This window comes from Hypanus sabinus, chromosome 22 (assembly GCF_030144855.1).
Source record: "Hypanus sabinus isolate sHypSab1 chromosome 22, sHypSab1.hap1, whole genome shotgun sequence".
In the NCBI taxonomy this organism is placed as follows: domain Eukaryota; kingdom Metazoa; phylum Chordata; class Chondrichthyes; order Myliobatiformes; family Dasyatidae; genus Hypanus; species Hypanus sabinus.
In genome coordinates this window covers 54,842,065-54,855,693 of record NC_082727.1, presented here as the reverse complement: position 1 = coordinate 54,855,693, position 13,629 = coordinate 54,842,065, and the positions used below count along the sequence as shown (strand labels likewise).

The 13,629-nt window shown below is 41.6% G+C and overlaps 1 protein-coding gene across 1 annotated transcript in view; it reads left to right on the top strand.

Moving 5' to 3' along the window:
• htra1b (HtrA serine peptidase 1b) overlaps positions 1 to 13,629 on the top strand; it is a 69,133-nt gene that overhangs the window by 41,549 nt on the left and 13,955 nt on the right. Inside the window, exons 4-7 of the mRNA XM_059947767.1 lie at positions 7,815 to 8,009; positions 8,107 to 8,139; positions 8,510 to 8,624; positions 12,413 to 12,470. Coding sequence (XP_059803750.1) covers positions 7,815 to 8,009; positions 8,107 to 8,139; positions 8,510 to 8,624; positions 12,413 to 12,470 — 401 coding nt within the window. The remainder of the gene's footprint in view (positions 1 to 7,814; positions 8,010 to 8,106; positions 8,140 to 8,509; positions 8,625 to 12,412; positions 12,471 to 13,629) is intronic.

Genomic DNA, 13,629 nt, shown 5'->3' with positions numbered 1-13,629 from the left:
CTTCCTCCTCCATTTCCTCATTCTACCCCCTGCTTACCTCTTCTACTCAACTGCCTATCTCTTCCCACTGGTGACCTTCCAGCTTCCCTTTCTCCCATAGTCCACTCTCCTCTCCAATCAGATTCCTCCTTCTCCAGCCCTTTGCATTTTCTACCTATCACCTCCCAGCTTCTTACTTCATTCTCCTCTCCCTCAGCCACCAGGCTTCACCTATCACCTTCTAGCTTGTACTCTTTTCCCCTCCCCCCACTTTTTTCTTTTCCAGTCCTGATGAAGGGTCTTGGCCTGAAACATTGACTATTTATTCATTTCCATAGATGCTGCCTGAGCTGCTGAGTTCCTCCAGTATTTTGTGTATATGTGTTGCTTTGGATGTCTGGAATGCGCAGAATCTCTTGAAATTATCATTTATACCGTGTACAATATTGGTCACCTTGTTTAGGAAGAATGTTAATACATTGGGGCAGTTCAGAGGAAGTTTAAACTAATTCCTGCAGTGGGTGGTTTGTAATGTGTAAACGTTCATCAAGCTTGGCTTGTATCCACAGGCATTTAGAGGAATAAGAAAAGACTTGATTCAAACATATAGTACCATGCAAAAGTCTTAGGCACCCTAGATATATGCGCCGAAGACTTTTGCACAGTTCTGTACGATTTGTAGAGTCTTGATGGTGTGGATGGGAAGAGAATATTTTCTCTTGTGGAAGAATCCAGATCAAGGGATCATGAGATCACTGCTTAAACTTAAAGGGTCACTCATTTAAGACAGTGATGAGGTAATTTATTTCCTCTTTCAGGGGCTTGTAGGTAGGAATGTAGAATAGACATTACAATTGGATAATCCGTGCGCCTATTGAATCACAGGAGAGGCTCAAAGGTTAAGTAGTATATTGCTGTCCCTAACTTGAGCTAGGCCAGATGGTTAATGCCCTCTCATCAGCAAACAGCAATGATCATCCTGACTGTAACTAATGCTTTTTTCCCCATGTTGTGGTTCATAGGAAAATACACAGCCAAGAGGATGACTTTCTTTCCTTGTATGCTGGTCTAAGCATTAAAGGTGTCCAGTATATCTCTGTACATGTGTAGAAGGTGGTTTTAAACTGAATCAGGCAGACAAAAATCTTGAGTCATGCTGCTGGTTTTACAAACGTGTGCTGAGGGAGCAAAGTTTTGGTTACTAGTGCTGAGCTTCTGTTTTGGATGGTATAACATATCTTAATGTGCAAATGCCAGCTGAACTTTTTCAGAGCATTGCTTCCTGCTGCAAATTTTGGAAAGCTTCCAGAAATGGCACGGTTGTAGTGGAGGGTTTATGTGTAGGATTTTCACTTTTTGATGAAATTCTTCATCTTGGCTTGTGAGTTCAAAGTTTGCCCACATGCCAGTGTTTGATAGTTAATCCACTCTTTGGAAGTGTGAGGCCAGCTTTCTACTTGATCATTGTCTCAATTGGTACAATTCCCAATCGGTGTTCAGACTGAACTGAACATGGGTGGTTATGAATACAAATAGCGTCGAATCAGGAGCCAGTTGGGCATTATTTGCAGTTCTAGCATGTATTTATTTCTTTAAGTCAATTTGGCATATTAATTCACTAACGAAGAATTTTGCAGTTTTTTAAAACCATAACTGAAATCTTAGAAGAGGCTCTCCAATTGTATTCATTATGTAAATAATGAAATGTCAATTTTGTGGCCTGTCAAGTTTTGTGAACTTTCAAGTTCAAAGTACATTTATTATCAAAGTACATTTAAATTATTCAACCTTGAGATTCGCCTACTTACAGGCAGCCACAAAACAAAAAAACCTAAAAACCCAATTAAAGAATGACCAACACCCAGAGGGAGAAGGAAAAAACACATCATGCAAATAATAAAAGCAAGCAACAGCATTCAGAATGAAAGTGAGCCCATAGACACAAAGCCCTGAGAAACCGGAACAGGCCGATAGACCCAGTTCATCACACAGCGGGGCAAATTGTCACATAGCCTGCAGGCGTAAAGCCTGGGGCAGTCAGAGCAGGACTCGGCTTCAACCTCAGTGTCACAGAGAGCGGAGTAAGGGTCGCCAAGCAGTGTGCAGGATCAGCCAGGTACACTCAGGTCCCAACACCTCGCCTTTTCAGTCTATCCGTCCCAGTGTTTAACTTGTCCAAACTTCGACTATGTTATAAGCAGTTCATGTTCTCTTGCATAAACAATAAATTGGATTATGTTTGTCCATTTTCCAGATGTTTTGCAGCTGGGCAACTCAAAATAACCACTTCATTAGTTTGAACTTGGATTCAAATTCAGTCTCATAAATCAAAAACACATATGCGTGTGTGCCAAAAGCTGTGAGGAAAGCATCGTTCTCCAAGTAATGTACCTATTTCTCTGGGCTGTATACAAGTTGTTAGGAACCATTGTGAACATTTATTCTGTGAATAAAAGGGCTTTGCTCTTGCTGGCCCTGCAAAGATTTATGGAGTTCATTGCATTTTTGAGGCACATTAGGCATGTTACACCTCCATCAAAATGATTGGAATGGCATTGAAGGAGTGAGGGAAGATTTGAACACCAGTATATCCACTGGATGCCCTCGCTTGCCTTGTATCAACATTGTATTTTCAAAGTCCTTCAATCTGCCTCTTTCCTTTAACCATAACCCAATTTATTCCTCTTTGAGACCCTCAAATCTGACTTCTGCCTCATCTATAGGTCTATGCTCTCTATGCTGCATTGGCTGAAATCAATATTGATGTCCTCTGAAAGTGATTGTGATTCAGTCTTATTCTCCTTGCCCTTTTAACATTGTTAACCACTCCATTTACTTTACACTTTTTATCTGTTATCCACTTCAATAATATTCTCTCTCAGCTCCACTAATCAGTTTCCTTTGTTTCCTTCTAGTTCTGAAGAAGGGTCTCAGTCCAAAACATCGACTATTCACTTCCTAAAGGCTGCCTGACCTGCTGACTTCCTCTGGCATTTTGTGTGTGTTGCTCTGGATTTCCAACATCTACAGAATCTCTTGTGTCCTTTGATTCCTTCCTCTGTTCTCTTTAGTAAAAACAACCATGAGAAATAAAGACACCTGTGAACACTTGCAAAAAGAATTTAGCATAGACCATACGATATAGGAGCAAAATTAGGCCATTTGGCCCATTGAGTCTGCTCATCATGGCCAATCTAGTTCCTCCTCAGCCCTTATCTCCTGCCTTCTCCCCATTTCCCCCCAAGCTCTGCCTTAAATATACCAAATATCTTGGCCCCCACAGCCACCTATGGCAACAAATTCCACAGATTCACCACTCTCTGGCCAAAGAAATTCCTCCTCATCTCTGATCTAAATGGAGTCCCTCTATTCTGAGGCTGTGTCCTCTGGCCTTAAACTCCCCCATCATAGGAAGCATCCTCTCCACATCCACTCTGAATATTCAATAGATTTCAATGAGATTCCCCTTCACTTTTCTAAATTCCGGTAAGTACAGGCCCAAAGCCATCAGACACTCCTCATATAAGCCTCTCAATCCCAGAATCATTTTGTATCATGTTTTTGGGGGAATTTCCACAGATTTTTTCCTGTTAGTTTACTGCCTATCTACTATATCCCACACTTCAGCATTAGTGTCGGAGTTCTCTCGTTCCGGTCCTCCTCACTCTGACTTTGCTCGTCATCTCTGTGCTTTGTAAACCTCAGTAAAACTACAAAATGTTCAGTGCCCACTGTCTTTTTCTTACATAACCAGGTGAGGAATATTGTTTTTACAGGAAAACATGAAAGGGGTGTAATTCTGTAAGGAAAGTGGGCCAGTTATTTTAAATTCAAGTTTTAGTGTTTGGGCATCACTGGCAAAGTGAACATTTTTTTTCACCTCCCTCCCAAGTTGTATAAAATTATATATTACAACACAGGACCAATTCATTCAATTACTAAGGGAAGGTTTTGGTATGTCAGGCAATGAGTCAATTACTAAGGAAACCCACGTCTCTGACCTGCTGTTACACAGAGCATAGAACAGTCCTGCACAGGAAACTGCTCATTGGTCCACAATGTTGTACCAAATCAATTAAATTAGTAATCAAATGGCCAGCTAAACTGATCTCTTCTGCCTACACAATTCCATATCCTTCCATTTACCTGACATTCATGTGCTTATATAATGATCTCTTGTAATTCCTTCATGTATCTGTCTCTACCACCATTACAGGCAACATTTTCCAAACACCCACCACTCTCTGTTTTTTAAAAAAAATAAAATTGCCTCTAACATCTCCTTTGAAATTACTCCCTTTCATCTTAAATGACTGATGTATGCCCTCTGGTGTTAGATATTTCAACCGTGGGAAACAAATACTCCCTGTCTACTTTTATCTATGACTCTCCTAATCTTATAAACCTCTATCAGATCCCTTTGTTGTCTGGTGCTTCATAGAAAACAATCTAAGTTCGTCCAACCTCTCGTTAAAGCACATGCTCTCTAAACCAAGCAGCATTCTGGTAAACCTGGTAAGTCCTGACGAAGGGTCTTGGCCCGAAACGTTGACAGCACTTCTCCCTATAGATGCTGCCTGGCCTGCTGTGTTCCACCAGCGTTTTGTGTGTGTTGTTGTTCTGGTAAACCTCTTCTGCACCCTTATCAAAGCCTCAACATCCTTTCTATAATGCGGCGACCAGAACCGTATGCAATACTCCAGATGCAGCCTGACTAAAGTTTTTTTTTTAATGTAACTTCCTGACTCTTTAAACTCAATGCCTCGACTATTAGCAGCGAGGGTGCCATATGCTTTCTTAACCACCTTATCAATCCATGTTGCCACTTTCAGGGAGCTGTAAGTTTGGACCCCTAGCTTGCTCTGCTCATCAATGCTGTTAAGGGTCTTGTTCTTAAAAGTGTACTGAATCTTTGCATTTGACCTACCAAGGTGCAACACTTCACATTTGGCCAGGTTAAACTTCATCTGCCATTTCTCTGCACGTATCTACAACTGATCTATATCTCACTGTATTCTTTGTCAGTCTTCTATGCTCTCCACAATGCCACCAATCTTGTATCATCTGCACACTTGCTAACTCACCTATCTACATTTTCACCTAAGTCACTTACGAGGGGTGATTGATAAGTTTGTGGCCCAAGGTAGAAGGAGTCAATTTTAGAAAATCTAGCACATTTATTTTTCAACATAGTCCCCTCCTGCATGTACACACTTAGTCCAGAGGTCGTGAGGTCATGGAGCATATGGATCTTAGACCTCCAGAAAGTGTCCACAGCAGGGGTGATTGATAAGTTCATGGCCCAAGGTAGAAGGAGATGAGTTATACAGCTCTCGTTACATGCACATGCAGTTCAACTCTTTGAGTGATTATGCAGAAAGTTTGTTAATAACTCATTAATAACTACCTTAGGCCACAAACGTATCAATCACCCCTGATGAGTTATTAACTAATGAGTTATTAACTTCAAACTTTCTGCATAATCACTCAGAGTTGACCTGCATGTGCATGTAGCAAGAGCTGTATAACTCATCTCCTTCTACCTTAGGCCGTGAAATTACCAATCACCCGTCTGTGGACACTTTCTGGAGGTCCAAGATCCATATGCTCCACACCTGCTAGACTAAGTGTGCAAATGTAAGAGGGGACTACGTTGAAAAATAAATGTGCTAAGTTTTCTAAAATTGACTCCTACCTTAGGCTACAAACTTATCAATCACCCCTCGTATATACATTACAATCAGATGAGATCCCAGTACAGATCCCTGTGGAGCACCATGAATCGCAGATCTCCAGCTAGAATGAGTCCCTTTAACCATTACCCTCTGTTCACTGGGCAAGCTAGTTCTGAATCCAAACAGCCTATTCACCATGGATCCCATGCACCTTAATCTTCTAGATGAGCCTCCCATGAGGGACCTTGTCGAAGACCTTACTAAAATCTGTGTCGATAACATCTGCGGCTCTACCTTCATCTCAATCACTCATGTCACCTCATTTAAAATAAACCCTCAAAAACTCAGACTTCCCTGCACAAAGCCCTGCTGACTCAATCTAATTGGGCCATTGTTTTCCAAATGCTCATAAATCCTATCCCTAAGAATTCTCTCCAGTGACTTCCCTAACTTTGCTATTGTGGCCTGTTTTTATATGGTTAGTCAGGTTGAGTTTCTGGTCAATGGTAACCCTTGGCATTTTGATAGTGGGTGCTCAGTGATGGTAATACAGTTAGCTATCAAGGGAAGGAGCTTAATCGTTCCCTTGTTGGAGATGGTAATTACTTGGAACTTGAGTGACATATTACTTGTTAATGATCAAGTTTATGCCCAAATGCTATCTAGGTCTTGCTGCATTTTCTGAGAGGATGCAAATAGAATTGAATAAAACACATTCATGATGAATATCCTACATCTGACCTTATGATGGAGGGAGTTGATTGGTGATCCAGCTGTAGGTAGTTGGGCCTAGGACTGTGATCTGAGGAACTTGTGTCCTGGGGTGGGGAAAATTGACCTCCAATAACCATAACCACTTCCCTTCGTGTGAGGTGTAACTTCAACCATTGGAATGGTTTTCTTTTTGATGCTCCATAGAGCTTTACCAGGATTTCATGATATCATGCTTGGTCAAAAGCTGCCACGATGCCAAAGTGAGTAACTCTCACCTTATCTGCAATCTTGCATCGTTTCATAATAACAGACACAAAACGCTGGAGGAACAGAAGGCCAGGCAGCAGCTATGGAAATGAATGAGCAGTCAATGTTTTGGGATGAGACCCTTCACCAGGACCTTCTCAGCCCAAAATGTCGACTGTTTATTCATTCCCATAGATGCTGCCCAATCTGCTGAGTTCCTCCAGCATCTTGAGTGTGTTACCCTAGTTCTCCAGCATCTGCACAATCTCTTGTGTTTCATCAACATCATCATTATCTGCCTTGTCATATGAGGTAGATAATCACGGTCTCATGACCATGATTGTTCTTGGCAAACTCTTCCACGGAAGTGGTTTGCCATTGACTCCTTCTGGCAAGATGGGTAATCCCAGCCATTACCAATACTCTTCAGAGATTGTCTACTTGGCGTCAGTGGTTGCATTACCAGGACTTATGATAGATGAGCAGCTGGTGCATGACCATCCACCACCTCCCATGACTTTACATGACCTTGATCAGGGGGAGGGGGTGCCAAGCAGGTGCTGTACCTTGCCCAAGGGTGACCTGAAGGCCAGCAGAAGGACGGAGCCTTTTGCATCTCCTTTGGTAGAGATGTATCTCCATCCCACCATCCATCTCTTGTGTTTATCTTTTCTTAATATCTTCTTAATAAATTACATTTATATTTCAAATCAAGGTGAGAAAGTCTGTAGAATATTTTGGTTGTCTAATGCAAGTGTTTTGCCCACCCTATCCTCTTTCTAGTTCTTGCAAGAATGTCTGAGCAGGAGGGTCATGAGACAAACTCTATCCAAGTTTTTTTGTATTTTGCTATGTATACTCTGACTAATGATAGCTATATAAGATTGTTTAGAGTGACTCTCCTTGGGTTATGGACATCTTTCCCTGCATCCGAATGCCAGGAACTTAGCATTGTGATGTTCTATGCTCCAGGATGTATTAAAATTGCTTTGTTATCAAGTTACCTACTCTGGTTTGTTGACTTCCTAATAAATCGGCTGCAAAGAAATTTGATGGGGAATTGGGCATAATTCTCTTGGAAAGGTTCTGTCACTTTATTTATTGTTTCAGTGTTGGAACACAGTTCATTTAAATTACTTGCATGGCTTGTGCTGAAATGTAACCAAACATGTACTGTAATCCTTTTGCCATCTGCTGTAGGTAAAACTGCCAGTGCTGCTGCTAGGTCGCTCCACAGACCTGAGACCGGGCGAGTTTGTGGTTGCCATTGGAAGCCCATTTTCACTGCAGAACACAGTCACGACAGGAATAGTGAGCACGACTCAGCGAGGAGGAAAGGAATTGGGACTTCGGAACTCTGACATTGATTACATTCAGACAGATGCAATTATCAACGTATGTTTGACACAGGCATTCCTGAAATTAGTTAAGCTTTTTGCTCAAGTTTCCATAGTCCGTATTTTGATCTGAAAATGTTCTGTTTTTTCCATAGTATGGAAACTCAGGTGGTCCTTTAGTGAACTTGGTAAGAGCTTTTTAAATCGGTTTTCTGTGCTGCCATGCTGGTCTACATTAAACTTAATTTTTGTTTCTTTTTAGGTCTACTTTCACACTAACCACTATCTTCATTCTGAGATTTTTAACCTAGCACCGTACTAACATGCCAGCAGCAAAAAGATGACTTTGCAACGCTTTCTTTTCAAAGCCATCAATTAAGTCGGAATGGTTTGTATTTTTCTACTTTACGCTCTTTGCACGGAAGTACTTGAATGTTGAAAATAAATTTCATAACCATATCTTAAATCAGTTTACCTTTCTCACTGTGCACCTTCTCTGTCCAAGAAAAATCATTCTTAAATTGGGCAATGGAAATTTTTGTGCACTGTTCCTTTCAGGATGGCGAGGTAGTTGGAATTAACACCCTGAAGGTGACTGCAGGAATATCATTTGCAATTCCATCGGATAAAATTCGGCAATTTCTAGTTGAATCTCATGACCGGCAAGTGAAAGGTATGTTGAATTTATATTTTTCTTTTTATGGCTTTAATAAATTATATCTGATGTTGATTACAACTTAAATTTTAAAATGTTCTGTTTGTTCATTCGTTTGCTATGTACTGTGTCAGATGTATGGAAACGTGGTCTTTCCATGGCCGTGATTATTCTCGGAAAATTTTTCTGTGGAAGCAATTTTCGATTGTCGCCTTCTGGGCAGTGTCTTTACAAAACGGGTGACCCCAGTCATTAGAGACTGCCAGCCTGGCGTCAGTGATCACATAACCAGGATTTGTGACATGTGACCATCTGCCTTCTGCTCCCGTGGCTTCACATGGTCCTGATTGTAGTGGGGGGGGGGGGGGGCTGAGCAGGTGCTTCACCTTGTCTAAGGGTGAGCTGCAGGCTAAATGAGGGAAGGAGCACCTACTACCCCTTTAGTAGAGACTCATCACCCCACCACCTGTCTTTTAAATCCCAGTTGTATGACCATTGTGTACAGGCTTGTTGTTTTGTGAAATGATTGGTGATTCTTTCCATTTACGAAATTCTCCTGAACGTGCGTTGGAACTAAAGGAGGATTCTGCCACAGATCCAAGAATTCATGAATCAGCTCTGTACGATTTACATAATCCTTGGTGCAATAACAACTGCCAATCAGTTCAGCCTGTGGTTACTTGCACAGAATAGAATACTATAGACAATCAATGTTAGTTCATTTTTAATGGGAACTTTCTTCAGATGAAATGTAATATTGGTTTTGGTTTTCCATTGTCACGTACAGTGAAAAGCTTGTCTTATGTACAGTTCATACAGATCAGGTCTACAGAAATAGTGCAGTGCCGGTAAAAGGTTGAGTGTAAGATCCTAATGAGATAAAGGCCCCCAGTCCATCTTACCATACAAGAGGTCTGTTCAAGAGTCTGATAACTGGGATAGAAGCTGTCCTTGAGCCTATTGGTACATGATTGATAGATTTATTTATTTTATTTAGCCAATACACACAAAATATATCAAGCTGCACTGCCCAGCAACACCTGATTAACCCTTCCCTAATCATGGGACAATTTACAATGGCCAATTAACCTACAAACTATTATGTCCTTGGATTGTGGGAGGAAACCAGATCACCCGTGCATTCTGTGGGAGGACACCCAAACAGTGGACACCAAGACTGAGTGCCAAACTCCAACACCCCGAGCTGTAATGGTGTCGTCTGACTGCTGTGCTATCATGGCGCCCAAAACATTGAAAGCTTTTGTACCCTCTGCCCAATGGGAGAGGGAAGAAGAGAAAAAGTATGAGGTGGGTGTGGGTTATTTTACTGAGGCAGTGAGAAGTGTAGGGTGCCGGGGTGGAGGTGCGTCTGTACCGAAGGAGGTGTTGGGTGCTTCTTCCCTCCGCTAGCCTGTCGGTCGCCCTTGGGCAGGATGTGGCACCTGCTTATCCCTCCTGACACCATGCAGGCAATTTCTAAAGAATATTGAAAAAGGCTGGGCTCATCCGTTCTGTAAAGACACTGCCCTGAAGCAGGCAATGGCAAACCACTTCTGATTTAATAAAAATTGTTAGGAACAATCATGGTCATGGAAAGACCATGATCGCCCACATCGTGCGATGCAGCAGATAACAAAGGAACACGTCCTGTGATGTCCGCTACTGTCTGCATTTTCTTGCAGTCACTTGCAGAGCAAGTAGGATGCTTTCATTTATTTATTGAGATACAGTGCTGAATAGGCTCTTTGGGCCCTTTGAGCTGCACTGCCCTGCACCCTGATTTAATATAGCTCAATTATGGGACAATTTATAATGATCAATTAGCCTACTAAGTGGTAGGTCTCTGGATTGTGGGAGGAAACTGGAGCACGTGGAGGAAACCCACGTGGTCATGGGGGAGAATATACAAACTCCTTACAGGCACCAGTGGGAATTGAACCCCAGTCACTGGTACTGTAAAGTGTAGTGCTAACCACTACACTATTGTGCCACCCCACACTTTCTATGATGCATTGATAAAAGCTCAGATTTCTAATGCTCGTGCAGACGATCTGAACAGTAAAAACAAGATAGCTAAGCTAGGGACTGTGCATATTAAAGTTATTGTCAGAAAATTACTAATGGCAGGAGTTGCATTGTCCATTGCTGTTAAAATTAGACCAAATTCAAAACCAGAGGCATTAACAGAGATGTCCTGTCATCAAAGATGTTGTAAAAGCACTCTAAGGAAAATTCCAAGAAAATAGTCTGACTCTCAATCTTTTATTACTAGATATTTTCAGAACAAATTTAACAAACCTTAAAGATAGCCAAGAATGGTTTGTGTAGGAGTTACACAATTCCACCTGTAGGTGCCCACTTAGTGTCAGTCTGTCAGACCTCCTTCGAGCTGTTTGGACTATGTTGAGCATGGGCTTGCCACCCACACTTGCACAGAAGCACATCACAGTTGTGCTCTTGCCCAGTTTGTGTCTGGAAAATTGCATGCCTCAAAGCAAATCTTCATGCTAAAAGGTGGGGCTTTCAGTGGCTTCAGGGCCTTGCGTGTGTAACAGCTGCCATGTGGCTGAGGCAGAACAAGACTTGCCCACAAACTGGTTGCATAAACTTCGACATATGCCAAAGCCTCCCTCGCCTCAAGAAATTCCATCTGTTAGAGCTGTCTAGTATTTCGATGCTTTTAAATGAAACTGACATAAAATATATTCAAAGACTTTTGAAATGTAATTAAATTATAATTGTTAAAAATGAATAAAATAACAATAAATTAATTCATACAAGCTTTAAATAACTAGGCACATTACAGATAAAAACCTTGCAACCAGTTAAAGAAACAGAACTCCTCTCTGAATCCTTCTTCCCCACAGCCATAAGATCTCCCTTCCAATAACCCAACACAAGGACCCTAGGCAGACTTGCCAGTATAGATGCTGAGGATTGCAGCTAGTTCATGTTCCATTGTCAAAGGGTCCAGAGGAGATTCCCAAGAATTATCCTGAGAATGAAAGGGTTAATGTATGAGGAGTGTTTGGCTTTGTGTCTGTACCTGTTGTTTAGAAGAATTGGGGGGGGGGGGTGGCGGGGGAGAGAGAGGAGGATCTCATTGAAACCGATCAAATATGGAAGTGTTGAGCTCGAGCAGATGTGGAGAGGGTGCTTTTTATAGGGTAGAGGATTGTGTCTAGGGTCAGAGAGCATAGTCTCAGAATTCAAGAACCCCCTTTAGAACAGTGTTGAGGAATTCCCTTAGCTAGAGGGTGATGAGCCTGTGAAATTCATTGACACAGATGGTTGTGGAAGCCAATTCACTGGGTATTTTTAAAGTTGATTACAAGGGTGTCAAAGCTTCTGGAGAGAAGGCAGGGGAATAGGGTTAAGAGGGATAATAAATCAGTCATCATGGAATGGAGCAGACTTGATAGGTAAATTGGCCTAATTCTGCTATAGTCTGATGGTTTTATTGCTGGATTCATTGAAAAGGTCAGCAGAGTATAATAAGTGATTTATCAATAGAATGTGACAGCAAGTTTATGGTTTTGACAAAGTGTCCAAGCACAGTTGCGTCTTGTTGGGCATTAACTAGGAAGTCCTTAGCCACTGTAAATATTTTAGTGAGCATTTATCCTATTTAGTGTTTAAAAATACATTTTGTTGAGTTTCAGAACTAGTGTTTGTTTCCTAGTGCCCTAATAAAACTGACAAATACCTTCAAAAGACAAGTGTTCATGTGAAATGTGTTTCAAAAGCTGAATTAACTTGATTGCTCCCTTTTTTTTCAAGTAAATTTATTTTGTTTTCTGTTGTAGGAAAAACAACAACAAAAAAAAGATATCTTGGAGTTAGAATGATTACACTTACCCCTAGGTATGTAAAATGAAGACTTATTTGGTCATGTCAAAGCTTCATATTGTGCATCCTGAAGAATTTTGTTCCACGATTGCTCTGTTGTCAACTAGACAGGGCTACAATTGTACTGTGGTATGGAATGTGCAGCTGCAAGTGATGGTGGGGCTTGTGTTTGATGGCTGCTTCCTGTTGACAGCCTGGTAAGAATGTCACTACCGGATTGAATAACTCTTTCGCACTCCTGTCACACGCGCACACAGGATTGCACATCCCAGCAGCGTCTGACACTGAAATCAATGCACAGCTGTATGTGGAATTTCCAGGCTGAAGCCACTGGCAAAACAAAGGGCATTTACTCCCCGGATATAATGATTGCAGCCAATTAATTGAGTAAAATCTGAAAGCCAATTTGTTGGAGAGTAAGTCAGGGACAAAGTTGTAATTGGGAGCAAATGTTATAATTTGGTTTTAGTGTGGTCCCTGAGGATTTGAATGAAAGATAGGAGATGGGCAGCAGAGTTTTAAATATGCTGAAGATTAAGGAGGGTGGGGAGGGAAAAACGTTGGGTACATCAAGTCAGAAGGAAACTATGTCATGAAGGAGAGTTTCCAAGGGTTAGTTAAGGAAAGGAATGAGCCTGGCCGTATTGGGGAGATACAAAGGGTATGTTTGTGTAACGAAGATGTTATAAGCTCAGAAGCTCTGGTCAGCTCAATTAGTTCTGATGGTCACAATCTTGTTCAACATAAAGCAGTGACCAGAGAGTGGACTGGACAACAAAGTTAGTGGACATGGAGAGGACGTTTCCCATAGTGCAGGAATCCAGGACCAGAGGGCACAGCCTTAGAATAGAAGGACGTCCCTTTAGGACTGAGGTGAGGAGGAATTTCTTCAGCCAAAGGATCATAAGTCTGTAGAATTCATTGCCACAGATGGCTGTGGAGGCCAAGTCATTGGGCATATTTAAAGTGGAGGTTGATACATTCTTGATAAGTAACGACATTGAAGGTCATGGAGAGAAGACTGGAGAATGAGTTTGAAAGGGATAATAAATCAGCCATGATAGAATGGCAGAGCAGACTTGATGGGCTGAATGGCCCAATTCTGCTCCTATAGCCTTAACCAGCCTATTTGGTCTTTATTCACTCAAGCCACATTGATCGTGTGGATAGTCAG